At 44.1% G+C, this 21,899-nt stretch overlaps 1 protein-coding gene across 1 annotated transcript; it reads left to right on the forward strand.

Moving 5' to 3' along the window:
* The first annotated feature begins 14,294 nt into the window (after positions 1-14,294).
* Positions 14,295-21,622, forward strand: LOC106807284 (glucose-6-phosphatase-like). The gene is made up of 4 exons (XM_014809580.1): positions 14,295-14,302; positions 15,507-15,619; positions 18,705-18,932; positions 20,191-21,622. Exons 2-4 carry the CDS (start codon positions 15,598-15,600, stop codon positions 20,730-20,732), a joined length of 792 nt encoding a protein of 263 aa, XP_014665066.1. The 5' UTR covers positions 14,295-14,302; positions 15,507-15,597; the 3' UTR covers positions 20,733-21,622.
* The last annotated feature ends 277 nt before the right edge of the window (positions 21,623-21,899 follow it).

Here is a 21,899-nt window from a genome sequence, read left to right on the forward strand (position 1 = left end):
ATCACAGCTGGTCCTCAGCTGATGAGATGATGGACTCGTGTATATTGTCTCTGCGCTACGCCGGTCGAATAGCGTGTGCTGCGCTACGAACTATATGTAACGGGCCATAACTGCACCAGCGTTATTCCGAGGTAACCAGCCACGCCAGGCCCTACCTGAATGACATCATCAGTAGCAGGTGACTCAGCACGAGAAGGGAGCGTTGAACGCACCCGCGCTTAGCAATGCACAAGAGATGTGCAAGCGGCAAAAGTCAGAGTTTGAGCAGCTCTGCACAGACTCTTGATTGTCAAGACTTTAATTTTTGCAATTATTGCTGTATATATATATAGATGTTTCGCAATGTTTTTCACATGGAAAATGTTTGTAAAGGTTATTTCATGATTACTGAATAAACTCTTTGAAATTATGTTTACTATTAATTTCTACCTCTTCTGTAATATGTTTGTGTGTCTGTGTGAGAGCGCGCGTGATAACACTTCATAATAACGATCGGGAGCGCTGTTACGTCACGCTGCGTGAGTCAATCTACTATCAATGATGCCTCAGTATAGACCGCGGAAATCTCTGTGTCTGTGTAATGTACACCCCGCGGGGTACACTTTAAATTCTTTCCAGCAACAGTTAGTTTCAAAAATCTCAATGCATTCTCGAAATTGTAATTGAAATGTAATTCAACCATCTTGACAATATCAGATGTTCTGCGTTACGAGTAACATATAAGCCGATGGTTTAATTACTCAAGATTATAGTGTATTTACGCGCTATAGTCACTAATAGCGCCACTGGTACAGTGTAAACATTGTATATCGGGTTCTCCTCATCTTCCTCGGCTTATGAGTGGATGCTACTTTCTGCTCGGCATCTGTGCTCTATATTGCTGTTTGTGCCCCCACGTGCACATGCGTGCAGATAGATACACGTCAATATGCCATGAAGTTTATAACTTAACCAGTTAAACGTGTTCAGAATAAATTTTGAAACACGTGCATTGTCTATTCAAGCACGTGGTTAAGCCCGGCGCACACGTGAGTCTGCGAGTTTTTTATTTTACTCAAGTAAAATGACGCATGAGTCATTTTACTCAGGTGTGCGGCGGATTTTCGTTGAGTAATTTGACGCATGCGTCATTTTACTCACGTGTGCGGCGGATTTTCGTTGAGTAATTTGACGCATGCGTCATTTTACTCACGTGTGCGGCGAATTTTCGTTGAGTAATTTGACTCATGCGTCATTTTACTCACGTGTGCGGCGAATTTTCGTTGAGTAATTTGACTCATGCGTCATTTTACTTGAGTTAAATAACTCACGTGTGCGCCGGGCCTAAGTAATTTACACGTGCGTGTTTTGCACGTGGAGTGTTAAACTTACAAGCGAACACTCAGATACCCGTGCTTGTATGCGTGAATCACATTTAGCTGAATTGATTTCATTCAGTAACTCCCATGAACCGGCTGAATTTCATTCAGCATGATGTAATGAAAACGCAATAAATCCCTCCATCATCTGTTGACATCATCAACATGTTTTAACTATCACGTCCGAATATATATGAAAGAATTTAGTTATATACGTATATATTTATCAAAACGTTATTGAGGAATTTGTAATAAGGTATAGATGTAAGATCTGGAAGCATTTTTATTAATACATACGCGACGTATTTAAAAATAAGATGTCTGGTAATTTCGACCATATTATGAAATTAAAGTCGTTTCTTTATTGTTCGATTTTTTGTTTGTAGTTCCTCGGTTCATCGTTGCACCATACTCGTAATTCGTAATTTATGCGCTTTCATTGTTTCACTTATGCACGTCAGGTTTTCAGCACTATAACAAAGTTTTCTAACGCGCTTTGCGTCCAATTGTGCTAGTTTATTAACTTTCAAATATAGTTAGCCTCAACAACAGCTGAGCAGAGCGCAACCGGTGACTAGGAGGTAAAGTTTTGCTACGCATGACAAGCTTTCTATGCCACGCTTCGTTACTGTGTTAACGTATGCGGTGGGTACTTTATTACGTTGTTGTTGCGAGTAGAGACCGGTCATGCAGCGGACAGACCGTGATCGACTGCTACGATGCCTGCGCGAACTAGCTCGGAGTGCCCCTAGCGGGTATTTGACGGCAGATATCTAGGGTTCAAGTGTACCGCATGCGCGCGCGCAAGACTTTGTTATTGCACGTGGGAGAGTCGTGATTTGCGCATACCATCACGGTGTAGCTCCTATGTGATCTGCGCATGCGTGCGACATACGATATTGTCACAGATGTAGCGTTAAAAAGGATGACACGGCACACGTGGATTCCGCGTGCGTAGTTTCTTTGCTGGTTCTTCTTAAGATAAGAGATTGGTCACGGTAAGGTCGGGGAGGTCTCCACTGACCTTCACGTTTAGAGCAAGGTAGATGTGCACGTAGACAACGCGTTAGATTTCATCTCTTATATAGATTTGGTCGTGCCTTAACCCCTTACGCCTGTTTTCTGCACTTCAAAACAAATTGTTAAATATTGCGATCCACTTTTACTTGGAGATACCGGCGATAATCGCATTTACAAATCAAATTCTGAGAAATGTCTCGAGCAAGGTGTGGTTCAATAAGTGTCAGACACGTCCTGTTTGTTGATAGATGTAACATTTAAACAAACCGACCGCCAAAGACGCGGTGGCTATAGCGACCAGACAGCGATTCGCCAATTTCACTTAAAGGGGTATTGAAATTAAGGCCTACCCAATAAGTTACTTTAGATTTTCGCTAAGGATTTATGTGGGGTCGACCGACCGAACGCGCGCGCGCGCACACACACACACAAACACACACACACACACACACAGCCGACCACGCACGCACCGCACGCACGCACGCACGCACGCGACACACACGCAACGCACGCCCCCCACACCATTCCACCACACACACACACGACACCGCGCGCAGCGCACGCGCACGCACGCCCCACTGCAGCGCACCGCACACACACACACACACACACACCACCAACCACCACCACAACACACACACTAGCTCACACACGCGCGCACGCGCACGCACGCACGCTGCGCGCACACACACACACACACACACACACACACACACACACACACACCCACCACCACCGACCACCACCACCACACACCACCACGCACCACACACAGACACACTCGACGCCGCGCGTGCCACGCGCACGCGCACGCACGCACGCACACACACACCACACACACACACAGCACACACACACACACACACACACACACACAACACAACAACACCACGCACCACACACACACTAGCTCACACACGCGCGCATGCGCACGCACCGACGCGCTGCCGCACACACACACACACACACAAACACACACACACGACACGCAGCGAACCACCACAGCACAACACACACACCACGCCACTCACACACGCACCACCACCCCACCACCACACACACACTCACGCGCGCTCGCGCACGAGCCTGTCCAGAAAGACCAAAGACGTAGTGGGTTAGGATCACGTGTGATTCACGCGCACACCGGTTGCTTTGATTTAGAATCAGATGTAGCCATCACCAAGTCTATCATCAATGACGGGTTCAGCTAGTTAACCTTAATCGCCACAGAAAGTAAGAGTCGTAAATGTTTGCCACGAGCCAAGCGCGACAGGCGCCTGCTCACATTAGCGCGAGGCCACCAAAGTTTCCGCCTGCGCATTCATCTTAACAAGTACTTCTAAAAAATTCGCGACACGCCTGCAATCATGCTTCCTGTAGCGTTTTACTCCACCAGGACACGCCAGTCAGCACGATCTGGGAGCTCCTAACCTATAGATGAACTCTCAGCGACACGATGTACTAGAAGCAGCGCCAACGCGTTGGCACGTGGAATGATTATCATGGAAGTCACGGGCGGTGAAGCGCGTGTTCCGTGGCCCACATACCACGCGTGCTATTGTTACGTGTGACGCATGCCTGGATGGCGCGCCGCGTGTATATAAGCCCAGCGCGCGCTACCAAGTACCGCCAACACAACACAATCGAGAACTACGATATTTGTCAGAAAGTTTTATCGATCGAATAGAAGCCTATGGACGCAGTATACGAACGGGAAAACTTCACGCCGAGAGATGCTTGATTGGAAGCGGACTGGGAGTTCATCGGTGCCTGCAAACCTGCATGGCAGCGTGAGAGCAGGAACAGTGTTCGCCTGGTTCGAGATACGGTGTCCGGCAAAGCTGTTTGTCGTCTACTTCCCGCGCTTCTTTCCTGCACTCAGCGAACAAGTGGGCATCAGGATGCATGGGATCGGGTACGACGCGAGAGTGGCCTGAACTTGTCCTTAAATGGTGAGTGATCGTTACGGCTTGCGCTTCTTTCAGAAAATGTTCCAGATATCTGTTTAAGTTATCGACCTCAGCTCTACATCTATGTTACCTATTAGCTCACCTGCGCATTATATATCGCTCAATGGCAACTACGGTTATAGTTACTGAACATAGGATGGTTTCTAATAGCTTTACTGGCATATCGCAGGAACCGGCAATCTCCGTTTCAAAACTCTCATCATGGCATACTTTCTGTTTTGAGGCTGTTATTCGCGCCGACAGGCCGTCTTGGTTATGCTGTTGAAATGGCCCAGGCTTTCATCCAACGTCTCTTGTACCCGTCACCCGGTATGCCCCGTAGGTACCCGATAGGTGGGGACCGGAGTCTCTGATACATCCAGGTCTACTGAATTTAATGCTGAGCTGCAATCTGCTATGCGTTTGATATACGAGATATTGCGATTTTGTTGTATTCTTTGATTATTTTCATGAGCATTATATTGTTTTATACCATGATTATTTTTTTTTTTTTTTTTTTTTTTTTTTTTTTTTTTTTTTTTTATATTTCATAATCGCGTTGATATATCTGGCTTGTATAGGTACCCGCTCTGGCCACGCTATGATTACTGGTTGCTGCTCTGTGCGTGCTGGCAACAGCACTGCTTAAGAAACTGGGAGAAACATAATTTGGGTCGACCAGAAGAGATGCCCTACCCTTGTCTACATGCAGTTGGTCAACCTTCTCATCTGCTATCTGCGTCGCCGTCTGTCACGACTCTCTCTAGCTGCTCACTTCCACACCAGGTCTCGCTGACGTCATCTGTGGTGAGCTGTCAAATTCCGATACTGCATTCGAAGTGTGTAGCTATAACTGAAAAAAAGTTGTAGGAGGTATATATACTAGAGATTTCACTGTAACTGTTTTGTTTTTGCTGCTCTGACTTCTTCGTGTGTCGACTGCGCGTGCGAATTACGATCCTTTGTTACGCGGCCTCATGACCGCCACTATCGCGTGTTTCTGCAGCGGATTGGCTCGCTGCTGGCTGCCATGTCAACCGTTTTCGCCGCTGTCAGCGGTGCGACCGTGCGCACGCTACATCCATTACGTCTGCCTGCTGCTGGCTGGACTACGCGAACTGTACGTCTCTCACTGAGATTGGTCGGCATCGAACCCGGACTGGTCCGTAAGTCAAGCGGTCTTACTCTGTATACGAGCCTGGGCTGCATCTTACACAAGGGCACCGTCTTGCACTCCCGCCAGACTGTGCGGATGCTCTGCTGGCCTCGGGCTGGCCTGTTACGCACGCGAGCACACCAACGCATACCATGGAGGCAGCCAGCAGCGACAAGCGCAACCACAACACACGCGTTGCGACATTAGGATGGTGTCGGCGCGTGTTGGCTGTCTTCCTATACAAAGTGCGCCGAGTCAGATACCGCTGTCACAAACCCGATTGCGAACTGTTTACGTGGGCAGCCGTGCGTAAACTAACATCCCATTTCGTTGCCTGATGCTGGTCGTTGCTGATGTGCCCGTGGTCGCTAACCAACCTCCTCACCTGCTTTGACAGGCGCATGCCGAAGAGCAACGTTTGCAAGACTGAAGCGACTTAGCTTCATCGGTTAGTCGTCTACGAGGCTAATTGCCTCATCCTCCTACCCCGGTGAGACCTGCAGCTTCAGCGGCCAAGCAGCGACCCGCCGCGCCATCTAGGCGTCACGCTAGATCACAGCTATGGGTCCTCAGCTGATTGGAGATTGATGGACTCGTGTATATTGTCTCTGGCGGCTAACGCCGGTCGAATAGCGTGTGCTGCGCTACTGACATATGTAACGGCCATATGCGCACACAGCGTTGATACCAGACGCGTACGGCAGCCCACGCCGCGCAGGCCCTACCTGAATGCTCCATCAGTAGAGCGTGACTCAGCAACGAGAGGGAGCGTTTAACGCACCGCGCTTAGCAAGCACAAGAGACTGTGCGAAGCGCGTGAAAGTCAGAGTTTGAGCAACTCTGCACAGACTCTGGCAATTGCTAAGACATTTAATCATTAACTATTGCAATTATTGTGCTACTATAATATATAGATGTTTCGCCCAATTGTTTGTCACTAGGAAAAATGTTGTAAAGGTTATTTCATGATTACTGAATAAACCCTTTGAAATTATGTTTACTATTAATTTCTACTTCTTCTGTAGTATGTTTGCGTTATTATGAAGTGTTATCACGCGCGCTCTCACACAGACACATACACAGACACAGAGATTTCCGCGGTCTATACTGAGGCATCATTGATAGTAGATTGACTCACGCAGCGTGACGTAACAGCGCTCCCGATATGTACACCCCGCGGGGTACACTTTAAATTCTTTCTTAACCAGCAACAGTTAGTTTCAAAAATCTCAATGCATTCTCGAAATTGTAATTGAAATGTAATTCAACCATCTTGACAATATCAGATGTTCTGCGTTACGAGTAACATATAAGCCGATGGTTTAATTACTCAAGATTATAGTGTATTTACGCGCTATAGTCACTAATAGCGCCACGGGTACAGTGTAAACATTGTATATCGGGTTCTCCTCATCTTCCTCGGCTTATGAGATGTGCAAGCGGAAAAAGTCAGAGTTTGAGCAACTCTGCATAGACATTTGATTTTCAGACTCTTGATTGTCAAGAGTATTCTAATAATTGCTGTATATAGATGTTTCCCAGAGTTTAACAGTGTTCTTCAGATGGATAATGTATGTAGATGTGATTTGATGAATAAACCTTTGAAATTATGTTTACTAATAATTTTTACCTATTCCGCAGTATGTTTGCTGTATTATGATCTGTTATCACGCGCGCGCTCACACGGACACAGACACAGACACAGACACAGAGATTTCTATACAGTCTGAGGCATCATTGATAGTATATTGACTTACGCAGCGTGTCGTAACACTGCTGCTAACGTGTTCAGAATAAATTTGGAATCACGTGTATTGTCAAGTCAAACACGTGGTTGCGTAACTTACACGTGGCAGATTGCTATAATTACAAGCGAACACTCAGATACCCGTGCTTATTACGTGCGTATGCGTGAATCACATTTATCTGAATTGCTTTATTCATTCAGTAACTCCTATAAACCGGCTGCATTTTATACCAGATGTAAGCATGATGCAGTCAAAGATCATGATCTTTGATGCAGTGAAAACGCAATAAATCCCGCCACCATCTGTTGACATCCACAACATGTTTCAACTATCAACATCCGAATATACAAGAACAAATTTAGTTAGATACGTATATATTCATGATAATATTAGTGAGTTTAATTAGAAGGTTGTTGTAAGAGCTACGCGCATATTTCTTTGAAATATGTGCACGCATTAAAAAATAAGATGCCTAGTAATTTCGACCATATTAAGAAATTTAAATAGTTTCTTTAATGTTCGAGTTTTTGTTTGTATTTCCTCGTTACATCTTTGCACCATACTTGTAATTTATGTGCTTTAATCGTTTCACTTCTGCGCGTCAATTTTTCAACATGGTCCGGTTGTGCCAGTTCATGAACTTCCAAATATTGTGTTGTATTTTGTTTGTAAATAATGTTAGCGTCAACAACGTACAGCTGAGCAGGTTACAGCCAGAGGCTAGACGGTGAAGTTTTGTTACGCATGACAAGCTTTCTATGCCATCCTTCGTTGCTGTGTTAACGTATGCGGTGGATATTTCATTCTCTTTTTAACGTCGCTGTAGAATCTGTTGTCGGTAGAGACGGTCAGACAGCGGACAAATATATAGTGTATATATGTTTCTATATATTTATGTGTCAGTGTGCAGCAGCTAGCGTGCGGCAGCCAACGTGTGTTGCAGATGAGCATTTAGACGGCATTTACAGGAAATTGTCGGCAATAATAGGTGAAAGAGAGTAGAGAAACATTAAAACTTTGGTAGTAAATAGATTTCGTATTTATTTAGCATTATATTTTATTGAAACGCTCCAAGTGCCTGTGTCTGTGTGCGTGTGCGCGCGCGCGCGTGTGTGCGTGTGCTTTGTTTTTTTTTGTCGAACGATTTCTGCGTGTGTGTACATACGTGTTCGTTGGATAAAAACGTCAGCAAAAATCTACAATAATATTAATTACTTCAGATCAAACCTGCTTAGAGCGTGTGCGCCGGCCGTTTATCGATATTATCAGGAGCTAATAATGACAAATTTGTCAAATTGCGATTCTATTATCAAGAGTACATAATAGTAATCTCTATTATGTACTCTTGATATTATATAACCTAGCAATATCTAAAAAGAAATGTAAACTAATCTAAAACTTGTATGAAACTAAATAAAGGATGTGAGTAAGAGAAACTTGGTTTAGAAAAAGGTGTACTGAAATAAATAACGAAGCACACCAGGTAAGGTAAAATAGACGTGTCCGCGATCAAACTTGTATTCTGGCAAAAAAGGCAGCATGATCTGGCAGTCTAGCTATAGCTGGGAGATCGTAACCTGACTGCAAACTCACGGCGGCACGCGTACAAGAAGCAAGGTTACCGTGAGCTAGTGAACTGCACCCGACCCTGTTGTAAACACATCTATATAGGCTGATGTATGGAATCACATGTTAGATAAGGATCGCTTATAGATTTACACTTGCTCTAGAAATTCTCTCCTTCTCCAGGCAGTGTATATGTACACAATGAGACTACCATGCAGGAAGTCACAGGGCGGTGAAAGTGCACGTGTTCCGCATGCCATTGTTTACGTGTGCCTGGATGCGCCGCGGTGAGTATATAATCTTTTCCTTTTTTTTCCTTATTCGCCGGTTGAGTAGGACTTATATCGCCATATTTTGGTTGATTCACTTTCATTAGTTATACGTCAACCGCCGTTACATTAGAAACATATAGCGCGACGTCACAATTAGGAAGTTTGCGTCGTAAATGTTTGAATGTGCATTGGCGCCACGTCATCTCTAGCGGGGATCAAAGGCAAAAATAAAAAAAGAGACAGCGTGAGACAGCGCCAAGAGACAGGGAAGAGACAGCAATAGGTAGAGAATAATAATCATAACAAATAAATAGCGAATAATAATAGCAAAGAGACAGACAGCGCCAGCGGCTATCAAGCGGCATAGGCAGTAACTATCATAAATATAACCACGGGTGTATAATGACAAATTTGTCATTATACACTCCTTATATAACGCATTCTAAAACTACAGAATAGAAATAGCATGCATGGCAGCAGGAGTGAAAAATGCAGTTGCTATAAGGAGTGTGATCGAGCCGGCTGGGCTGCCAAGCGGAGTCACTCCGCGGTTGCGTACAATTGTAAGCCGAGAGAGAATCCAGTGATAAACAGAAGAAGTGTGCTATTGCTGGACACCTAGTTCAGAAGTTCACGGTCATCATGTGTTGATTCCAGACTCAACCTAATAAACGCAAGCTGGAATCTCGTTTCAGTCATAAATAGTATTGGTTTTGCGCTAATGCCAAGAAAAGTAGTAAATATTTTTGTGTATATATCGAGTTAGTTGCTATGATAACAGGGCACGCATAATCGTGAACGGAAAACGGCAGAGTAAGAAAGAAAACGTGATGTTGACAACATGAAATCACATACGGACAACCACGAGCAAAAGCGGATTAAGTCTGTAACAGTCCGCCAGGTAGATGAACGGACAACCAGTCAACCACGTACTATAAACACACACGGACTACCTAAATAGCAACTACTTAATCTTATGCATGCGTATTTTGTACGTTAAATAGTGGGTACATTCCTTCCTGAGTTACTAGTACATGCATTTCACCACAATGGTGGCGACTGTGGCCGTGGCGCGCAACACAGCAACCGCGGACGGTTTTCAGCCGAATGATGCTGGCTCAATATAACTGCCGAAAAATAGATGCTATGTCCTGACATTTGGCTATAAACGTCATAGGCAGGTCTTGTCACTGAAGGCGGAAAGACGTAAGCTGATCGCGGACCTAATACCTTTAATAGAATAATTTAACAAACACCTCTTTATTTGACATGCGTGAACACAAGCGTCCCGCTATTAATCTACAAAGAAATTTAGTGCAGCTAGTGACTAAGTTCGGATAGTTAGCTTTCATGTAAAATTACCGGCCGTGGGCACACGCTGTCTAAATTCAAGAAAATAACATATTTAATTCAAGAAATACCATTAAACAATAGTTACCAAGAAATATCAAGAAAAAATTTAAGAAAATACCATTTCATTTCTGATAAAGGTTGGGCATGCCTTGGGATCTCTGATCTCTATATACTATCGGTTAGTATAAAAAGATCAGCGTATGATAGCACATACTTAGTACATACATAATACAGCAATGTATTTCAGGTAGGACACATATCGCCATCTATTGGTACATTTAAATGTTATTACAGTTAAGTTATCTGTGGACAATCTTAGAATTTGTTGAATTGAACACCGAAATTGTGGCAACTATCTCCTTTTCGGGGAAATGTTGGCTTACCACTATTAGCCATCTCGACCCCTATGTGACTTGGCAACCGCTTTTGGGGTGGGCGTATTTTCTCTTGTGTGCGTTTATAGCGAAATTGTGTAATATTGCGTTATTTCCTCATTCTAGTTGCCAATAAAAAGGCTGCGTCTTTGACAGCAATAAAAAGCCCTAACATATTTTCAGTTACTGCTTTTAGATTTACAAACGTGACCCTTTGTTAGGGGACCCGATGGCATGTTCAGGATGAATTTGGGCAAGGAGAATGGGGGCAGGGCGGGAGGGAAAAAGGGAGGCATTGGGAGAATGGCATGACGACTATTTTCCTGCAGTTTAAGCACAAAAAGGTCTCCAAAACGTCACATAGACGACATTACGACTTTACACAGGCTCTTGTACAGAAAAATTCTATATGATTATACTTTATTTATTACCACACCTACTTTTTATGCACGACAGTAGCGCCTCCCAACGGCAACGAAAATGTACAGAATCGGGATGTTGAGGTTGGGCGCTCTCTTATTCTATGAGGGAGCCAAAGTTTCACATTTTTCATTGAAACCTAATTTTAAATATGCTATGGCTCCGTTTTAAATACAAAATTCCATCAAAATGTTATTTCAGATAGTAGGCATGCGCGCAGACACGTATGCCACTGTAATTTATCGTAAAGTTCGTATGTACGTCATTAGGAACAGCATTTCGTTCTATCTAACTGCTTCCGAAATTGTGCTCAATACAGCTCCACAGTTTCAACAAAATGATAAGTTATAGGAACATATTTTTTTAGCATTATTAGTCATAGACATATTAGACATATTAGTAAAGCGAGACACTAGCGCAGACTAGTGGCAATGAAAATGTACATAAGTTTATTTGACGTTGATGGTAATCGGGATGTTGAGAAAATAACTGGGCTACTCCTTATTTTATAAGAGAGCCAATGCATTTTACATTTTTTAAAGCAAATTGTTTCTGAGCATGTTCGCTACTTTTTAAATGCATAATTCGAATGAAACTTGATTTCCTACAGCAGATAGTATGCATGCGCAGATACAAGTCCGACCCTATCATATATCTCCCGTTTTAAGGTGAGATTTGCCGCCGTATAATAAAGGAAGTGAATTACTGATGATTAATGTTAAAATCAACACGAGCTAAAATTTTACTACCACGAGCAATACAAATATTTATAGGTATATAAACAAATAGAGTAAGTAAGGGTGAGTATACGGGTACCAGGTGCATGGAACTAAACCCTATAGGCTGGATATAGAAATATACAGAAACAGTCTAGCTAGTATATTATTTCTATGGGGTCGTCGTTGGGACAAAGCAAGCAAAGCAGCTGCTTGAAACGAACTCTTTACATTGCTCAGCTATATAAGCATTTAGTGCAGGAAAGGTTCTGCGTGATTTAGGCATCGCGTTTGCTAAGGCCGGCTCGGCCTTAGTGATAAGAAATATCATGCAAAATACTTGATTATATAATTATGTACGAAATTCAAAAAAATCATCACGTGAACCGTATGACTCGCCAAGAGTGTTCGAAACTCCTGGCTACCTGTATAGAACCTTTTTATTATAGCGATTGTAGTGCGGAACATATACCCCAGGAACTGAGCGCTCAAATACGCACGCAATCCGTATAACATACACAAATGAGCTAGCAAGTTATAAAACGTATATATGCAATGTTAGTGACAGGAGTAAAGCCTCACAAAAATTGCGCTTGCGCGCTCGTGAGTGTGTGTGTGTGTGTGTGTGTGTGTGTGTGTGCGTATGTGTGTGTGTGTGCGTGTGTGTGTGCGCGCGCGCGCGAGTGCGTGTGTATGTGTCTGTGTGTGTTTATTAGTGTACTAGCGGGATACCCGGCGTTGCCAGGGAAATCAGTGGCGTTACTCAGTTGGTGACCGCTTGGTTGAAAGGAAAATGCCGAAAAAATCGAACAATCTATCTATCCATGCATCCATCCATGCATCTATCCATCCATCCATCCATCGCATTCCATGCCATGCCATCCCATCCCATCGCACCGCATCCCATCCCATCCCATGCCATATCCCATCCCACCCCATCGCATGCCATATCTCATCGCATCCCAGGCCATGCCATGCCATCCCATCCCATCCCATCCCATCCAATCGCATGCCATTCCATCCCATCCCATCCCACCCCATCCCATCCCAAGAGTAAAAAATAATAAGAAATCAAAAGATAAAAGTCATTAAAATAAAAAAGTCAAAAATTATAAATAATAAAATGAAATTATATAGAAAATAAAATAATATTTGATATGTAACCTACATATAGGCTTCCGTGAAGTGTTCCCGTTAGTTTGTGCTATCATTATCATCTACCATAGTTTATTCTGGATTTTTATTAAACGTTTAAATGTGGTAAAAAAACAACTTTATATATATAGACTCCCAGACGTGCTGATTCTGAAAATATATTTAGTTTTTCTCTAGGCTGCAGAGTTCTCTAGTTTTGCGCGAACACACAAATTCGGCTGAACAACTTTATATATATAGATAGCATACGCACGTGGGTGCATGCATCTTCTTAACAGTTTGCCCGGAAAGCAACCCATAGCTTCGTACACACGAATATCTCTGTTAGATAAGGCTCGCTTATAGATTTGCACTTGCACTAGAGATCCCCTCCTTTTCCAGGCAGAGTGTATATGTACACAAATGTACTTTGGGGTTTACCAGTCACTGTAGTAGCCCTGCAGCCGAGCGTGAGTCTACGGTGAGCTTGCGGGTGCGCTATATCTTTCTAATGCGAGATTCTTCGCGCGCTGTCTCTCTCTCCCGCTTTTCTCCTTCTCTCCCTCTCTCTCTCTCTCTCTCTCTCTCTTTCTCTCTCGTCTACTCCTCTTCTCTCCCGCTTTGCCCTTCCCCTCTCTTACTCGCTCACTAGCGCTACTTTAACGCTGACCTCAGCTCTGCTTAGTTGCTGTTATAAATGTAAAGGTTAGTTGCACTCTATTGTTTGTAATTATGAATACCGAGTTTTTAGATCACTTATGCACACGTGACGGCTGCCAAGCGCTGTAAGATCCGCTCAGTAGCACCTCGAGAACACAGAGACGGATCCGGATCGCTTTCTTCCCACGCGTCAATAGAGAGAGAAGAGAGAGACTTCGGGAAGTATGCGTCGGTCGCACGGAACATACAATGCTTGTGAGATTTTAATATCATATACCGAATTAAAGCCTGAGCAAGATCGTTCGAGCGTCGGACACGCGCAAGCACATAATTGTACTTTCACTATAAATATATAATCATCGTCGCGACATGGAGGACGATTCATGTAAGGGGGAGGTGATAGAGGCATCAAGCGGCTGATGAGGTTTTAGAGAGGAACAGCTATTCGCCTCGTCACGAATAGGCGCGGATCCTGCGAACTGTTTGTCTTCTATTTACCATGTGTCTTCTGTTCAGCACAAGTGGGCTCGAGTGATTGGATCGGTACTCGGAGAGTGGCTCATTGTGACTCAAGTGGTGATGTGCGTTCGAATGTTTTTGTAGCAGTAACAAACACCGTTGACTAGAGTGGTAAGTTGCACAAGCGTGCGTGCGTGCGTGTAACCTGGTGTGTAGTGTGGGGGTGTGTGTGTGTGTGATGTGTGTGCGTGCGTGCCGTGCGTGTGCGTGCGTGCGTGCGGTGTGCTTGCGGCGTGCGTTGCGTGGTGTGTGTGTGTGTGTGTGTGTGTGTGTGTGTGTGTGTGTGTGTGTGTGTGTGTGTGTGTGTGTATGTGTGTGTGCGTGTGCGTGTGCGTGTGCGTGTGCGTGTGCGTGTGCGTGTACGTGTGCGTGTGAGTGTGCGTGTGAGTGTGCGTGTGCGTGTACGTGTGCTTGTGTGTGCATGAGGCCTTCGTGTGTGTTTCGGTGTGTTGGCCTAATAATATGATAATATGTGTTTGCCTGTATAGTGACTCTAGATCTCATACATGGCCCTCAAGCATTTGTCTCTCTCGGACAGGGGTAGTTGATCGTACAGTAAGATTTCTAGCTCAGGTCATTTGCTGGAGTCTAAGGGTGAGATTCTATAGGCACGTCTGTGTAAAACGGATATGCTGATAGTCCTGCTTAGTAGCCTAGGTAGGCTACAAGGTGACTGGGGGCTGCGCCATTTGCTTGTTCTGTTAGTAAAAAATCGAATCATACCAAATGTCAACTCACCCAACTCACCCATACTTCTATATCTACCCATATACCACATTGATCTCTATTCGTGAGAACAGTAGCGTCAGACAGGATATGCGTAGCGGTGAAACGTTGATAATAATTTATTACATAAGTATAGCAAAACCTACGAGGCATGATGCTATAAAAAAATTAATGAGCTAATGTTTGACGGTTATGAGCAAACAACATGCAGCAACGCATGGGCAAAACAAACGAACGCGGCTGTATTGTTTTTGCAATTATTTTGTCAAGGTATATATCGCGTCGAAAGCACGTGATCGCAAAATGGCTGAAATTGAGACCACGAACGTGAACATTTCTAGTACATTTCAAATATGCAGTTAGGTATAGGTAAATTACTAATTATGCATTTTTGGAGATAGTGATGTATTTTTTTGATTCCAACGTATACCCATTATTAATATAAATTAAGCGCAGTAATTAAGTGTACGATTTTATAATAAGATATATTATTATTATTAATTTAATTTTGTCTATAATTCACTTCTGATTACAGGCTGCTGCACGGAGAGCGGCCATACTGGTACGCCGTGGAGTATGAGAAAGGCCACCCGAGCGAACACACGCCGCATATCTTGCAGTTCCCAATGACTTGCGAGACTGGCCCCGGTATATGCATTTTGGTGTGCTGATATAAGATTTAGGGATCACCGAGAGTTCGCTCGATATTTGTCTACGCACGTGAAAAAGCACGCGCTCCCTAAATAGGTCAAAGACGAAACACATCTGCTTAGCGGTAAAAGCAATAACATCAATCCTACGTCCCCTCGATGTACATACAATTATTTGTAGAATAAAATATGATTAGCTGTAAATGAAGAGCTATAGCTAGGTCTTTATGCAGTACGTGTAAACGTTCTGCATATCCTAGTATATCGACCCATGCAGCTAGTAATTAATTGCAACGCAGAGTCAGGTCTGAAGCAACGTTGAAGACTAAATTCACTGCACTCCCAGATTTTGCGGGAAAAAGACACATCTGACGCACATGGCCGAATATTCACTAATGTACGGCCACAACCAGTCCCGCTGTAAGAGAAAAAGTGAAAACTAGTTCCTGGCAATGTATAACTGTGAAATAGTACAATTTAGGTCAAACAAAACTCGCCGCGTGCACCCGCTGGGTCACTCAGGATATTACCTGGTACCACGCATGCTCGTCAGAGATAACGTCGAAAAATAGTAGGATTTTGACCCTGTAGCGTTGACAACGTCTTTAGAAAAAAGGGTAATTTTTCAAGTTAACCTTCGACGTTTAGGGATATCACTTCAATTCTGACGATTCTTCTGATTTCGTCTGACTTCGACTCTACAACTGTGATGGTGCTCTTCTCTGCTGTTCACCTGATGGAGCTGAAGTGAAATCTTGCTGTGCAGGTCACATTCGGCCAAAATGAACCAAAATGAAGAAATGAATTAATATAGCTTCCAGTGTATATCTCTATAATAGCTATTGAGTGAGAAAATTATAATTACACAATTAACATGATTAAGGGACCAATTTATTCTGCTACGCCATTTAGAGGTCCGTTTTAGTGCCTTACGCCATTTAGGGGTAAGATTTACATTATCTTACGCCAATAAGGGGTGAAATTTGCTACCGCTGAATACGCCATTTAGGGTCCAATTTTGAGATGCTTTGACGAGCATGCGTACAACCAAGAGCGTATTAAGAAACATGGTGTCGGGTCACGGTTACTATATATTACAATCGGGGTTATTAACCTAAATAACGGAGCGTCGTCAGTAAGTCCGGATGTGCGCAACCGGATGTGGATGTGTTTCGTGCACGCGTCAGTAGGCCCTTAGCCTGAAACCTTAGAACTGCGGCTAACTTCGATAATCGTGGGTCCAAGAAGAAAATCTGTTTAATGCCCCCTCTCCCTAAAACAAATATTTCAGATTTAATCGCTGCATATAATCACCCAACGACGATCTTATATACTTATAGACGTTTGCAATGATTTTCGAGTTTCCGTAGTAAATGTGTATAGGCGTAGCAGGTCAGGCCGTGTTGTCCTATATCATATATACAACAGCGGTTATGCCGAGCAAACTCCGAGAAGAAATAAAGTGATGTGTATAATATTGTGAGAGAGATATTATAGTATTAGTATGTATACTATTTTATATTATATATATGTATAGTTTATAATATATTTTAGGAGTTAGATATGAGGGGGGTGGTGAGTTGTGACATTTCAATTAAATCAGGAAATTCTCAGTTACTGCCTCTATTAATACCTTAGCGATTCTACTATGGTAGATCACTCCAACTTGAGCTCAATCGGACACAGTACATTCGACCAAGTCATCGTGCGAAAGTCGTTTTGCTCGTAGGACACCGCAATCCGGAGATTACAGGCTTTATAGGCAGCGTACGTACTACGATTCTCCGATTCTTGGCCTCAATCCAGCCCACTTGCGCGTCCCTATAATTTTCAGACAAAGACAGCAAGGACTGCCGCAGTCGCTGTGTGATGCTCTCTCGGATAGTGATGTGCGCGTTGTGGCTTCGCGGGAGATTGGAGATTCGACGCAACACTCGGACGGAGCTAAGTCATGGTTCGGGTTGGCGGGCGCTGCGTGAAGGCTGCAGCTTCGCTACAAAGGTGCGCCTGTGTAGCTGTTGTACCGGGTCAAAGGTTATCTCGCCGAGTGTTGATTTGCTTGATAGTCTCCCCGCGAGCCACATGCTCGCGTCGGTTAGCAATTACGCGCGTGTAGGTAGCTGCCTTTTGTTTGAATTTATTACGGCGCATGGGCTGGATTGATGGCCAAAGAAGAATGGAAGAATCGTGACTTACCGTTTTAGGCTGTATCTCCGCGATTGCGGCGTGTGTCGTTACGAGGAATCGATCCTCTTCGCACGCGATGTATTGGCGAATGTACTGTGTGCCGACTCCTTGAGCTCAAGTTGCGTTCGGTATGAGGTGAGTTCGTTAGGTGAGAGATCGTGATGGGTATTATAACGAATAGTGAAATCGACGAATTTCCTTGTTTATTGATGCCACACTCCTTCCCATATTATCTACTCCTGATATATATATATCACCTCTCTCTTCTCTCTCTCTCCCCTCTCTCTTCTCTCTCTCTCTCTCTCTCTCTTGCTCTCTCTCTCTCTCTCTCTCTCTCTCTCTCTCTCTCTCTCTCTCTCTCTCTTTCTCTCTCTTCTCCCCCTCTCTCCCAGGGCCCGATTTAGACATGTGGAGGCCCGTGGGCAGCCATCATTTGTAGAGGTGTATGATTCAAACATACCAACACTATACTGGATGTATCATGTGTACAAGGCTATCTTACAAAATAAAAAAGTAAACTGCAATAAGAGAGAGAATATTGGCTACGTTGAACCGTTGGTACGTTTTCCCCTGTAGTTGACTATACCATTCACAAACAAATACAATATGGGTTATGCCGCTATGTCTTACGTATGTAAGATGTAAAATGCGCACAATAACGGTTTGGTTTTTATTGATACGGGTTGCGTGCATGTCATTCAGGTCAGCCTATATTTTTCCTTGACAATTTAAAAAAAATCAAATATGTGTAGGCCCCTGGTTTGTGGAGGCCCGTAGGCAGCTGCCCACTCTGTCCACTCCTAAATCGGGCGCTGCTCTCTCTTCCCCTCTCTCTGTCTCTCTCTCTCTCTCTCTCTCACTCTCACTCCCTCTTTCTTTCTCTGTATCGCGTATAGGAAGTCCGTCTGGCCACGCGATGATCACGGGAGCTGTCTGGTGCGTGCTCATTGCCGCCCTGCTACGGAAGCTGCAGAAACACGTGCTACCTGGCCACGAAGGTGTCTCCCGTGTCGTCAGCGCCGTCGTTTGGGCCATCTTCGCCGTCTGCTACCTGCTGGTGTGTTTGTCACGACTGTCTCTCGGCGCGCACTTCCCACACCAGATTATCGCCGGAGCTATCTGCGGTGAGCATGGAAATAATATCATATAACAATAATAATAATAATAATAATAATAATAATAATAATAATAGTAATAATAATAATAATGATATAATAATATAACAATATAATAATAATAATAAAATAACAATAATAATAATAATAATATAATATTATATAATATAATATCAGGAGTGAATAATAATAGATTATTATTCACATTATCATAGAGATTATTATTATTATTATTATTATTATTATTATTATTATTATTATTCACTCCTGATAATATAGTATCATGAGTACATGAATAGAGGTCGAAGAAGCTTTTACCGGGTCTCTACAATAGAGAAGAAAGATCTCTATTCATGTAGTCGGCAGATAATGTCGGCAGCGAATCGATTTATTTTTATTCCACCCTAATCCATATATCCATGTCTGTACCTATTTGCTATGATGTCGAGTGTTCGATTAATTGGTAGGAGACCATTTTTAGTCATTCCTGATAATAAGTGATGTGTAACTTGTATCTTATGAATTATATCTCACCCCTACCGTCACACATACACGCACTCACTCACGCACGCACGCACGCACGCACGCACGCACACCACACACACCACACACACACACACGCGCGCACGCACTCGCGCACGCACGCACGCACACGCAGAGAGAGAGAGAGAGAGAAAGAAAGAGATAGAGAGAGAGAGAGAGAGAGAGAGAGAGAGAGAGAGAGAGAGAGAGAGAGAGAGCGACACACAAACACACACACACATACACACACACACACACACACACACACACACGCGCGCGCGCGCGCGCACGCACGCACGCACGCACGCACGGTGGTCACGCACGCACGCACACACAAATTTTGCGAGGATGTACTCTTGTCACTAACATTGCATATATATACGTTTCGTACTTACTGGTACTTTTCCTCCACCCCCTTTCACTTTATCATACGTACATGCATGCACGCACGCAAGAACGTATGCACGCACGCACGCACGCACGCACGCACGCACGCACGCACGCACGCACGTACGTACGCACGCACGCACACACAAACACTCACTTACTTTAGCTCTCATTCTCGCCCATTCTCGCTCTCTCTCGACCACTAACTTCTTCCCCGCTCTCTGTTTTGCGCGCTCTCTCTCTCCCTCTTATAGTCACTTCCAGCCCAGTCCGTCTCTGTCGCCCTCGCCCACTTCTCACTCGCTGTTTTGTCTCCAGCACTCAATGTACATCTATACCGTCTCTCTCTCTGTCACAGGTATGGTTCTGGTAGCCGGACTAGCATGGATTCCCATCACCTCAATGAGAACCCGAAATTACGTGATCACCTCCGGTGTCCTGTTCGGTCTCGCCTACGACGAATACTTATGCATACGTTGCCTCGGATTCAACCCGGACTGGTCGGTCGTGAAGGCATTGACTTTTTGCAAGGAGCAGGGCTGGGTGAACTTAAACACGGCTCCGCTACACTCGCTGGCTCGGCTGTGCGGTGCCCTGCTAGGTCTCGGCATCGGTCTGAATCTGCGTACGTGGGTGTCACCGATCCCCGAGGGCTACGGACAGGGGCAGAAGAGATACAGGCGGCCGTGGGACGCGAGGATGGTGACCGCTGTGCTAGCGGCCGGTCTGTACAGATATGCAGAGTCATTGCCGCTGCCCTACGAGCCGATGGCACTGTTTTACGTGTCGGCGTTCGTTAAGCACACCATCGTGCCTGTGCTGGTCGTTGCTGTCGTGCCCCTGGTCGGCGACTTCATCATTAGATGCTTTCACCATTTTCCGCTTCATAAGCGATTGTAGATGGGACCGGACGTCGCGATTTGCGACTGAACTTTTATTGCTATGAGAGCGGCGGGGCCGGTCCGCATCGCATGCTGTCGCCTACCGATTGCTTGCGCGGTGTGCGTTTATTTGTGAAATTCGTCTATTTACTTTTTGGAAAGAGGATCTGCAGAACTCGGATGAGTATAGGCGATTAGTATTTTACGCGGGGAAATTATTTGCGCACGGTGGCTGGGTGAGCTGTTACGCATATAAATCCGGCGTAGCATTTGCTTTGCATTTAGACAGCTTAGCTGTACTCTTCGTTTTAGAATCCCAATGCACAGGTATAATGCATATAAAATATGCAGCATGTGGGCTCTATCTATTGCTAACTGTGAATGGCAAAACAATGATCAGAAATGTAACTTGCGTGTTTTTATAACTAAAGAATATAGCGTAATTGTGAAGCAGCAAATATGGGCTATAGAAAGTATATGCTCGCTAGTAGATATACAAGCCCGGATAGACACGTGTATATACATAGAGATATACAAGCCCGGTATATGGTCATGTCAAATAGTATATACAATTGCTCTTCACTAATTTAGCATTCAATGTGTAATAAATGTTTTGTATATCGAATAATCATATACCTGCTATGCGAGTATTTGATATAATTATATTGGCTGTATATGTCACGCGCGTGTACCACAAGCAAAGCCCCAAGCCATTTTGTTATGACGGCAATAAAGTCAAACTTTCTTGTCGTTTGGGAAATTACCCAACTCTTACGTAACGCAAGAGGGAAGCTACAGTTTTGGACGTATAGTAGTGTATCGTATTGCGTGGTTTGCAATTGGTAATGCATATATGCTTTGCAATTTTTATTTCTTGTGATGAGACGCAATATAATAACACAAATTTTATGCATCTCGTTATGTGATTTTGATTTCTAATTAGTGTGCACAGCCATAAGCCCTACATGTATACATCGATGTTCTTCTACTCAATCTTTATATATTATGGGAGTTGCTCTTATTAGTTGCTTTATTCAGAGGAACATAAGCTGGCATTAACAGTTCCTGCGAGTGTATGCAATCTCCAACGGACCATAGGTGCAAAACTATAGGTCCTTGTCGAGGTAACAAAGCGTTGTTAAATACAACAACCCGTGCTGGTCGCTTACCACTAAGGTAACCGGTA

Source organism: Priapulus caudatus, unplaced genomic scaffold (assembly GCF_000485595.1).
Source record: "Priapulus caudatus unplaced genomic scaffold, Priapulus_caudatus-5.0.1 Scaffold206, whole genome shotgun sequence".
Taxonomy (NCBI): Eukaryota; Metazoa; Priapulida; class Priapulimorpha; order Priapulimorphida; family Priapulidae; genus Priapulus; species Priapulus caudatus.

Coding starts and splice junctions, on each gene's coding strand:
- LOC106807284 (XM_014809580.1), top strand. CDS start 15,598: ATGACTTGCGAGACTGGCCCCG. Junction 15,620..18,704: donor GACTTGCGAGACTGGCCCCG/GTATATGCATTT, acceptor TATCGCGTATAG/GAAGTCCGTCTGGCCACGCG. Junction 18,933..20,190: donor TATCGCCGGAGCTATCTGCG/GTGAGCATGGAA, acceptor TCTCTGTCACAG/GTATGGTTCTGGTAGCCGGA.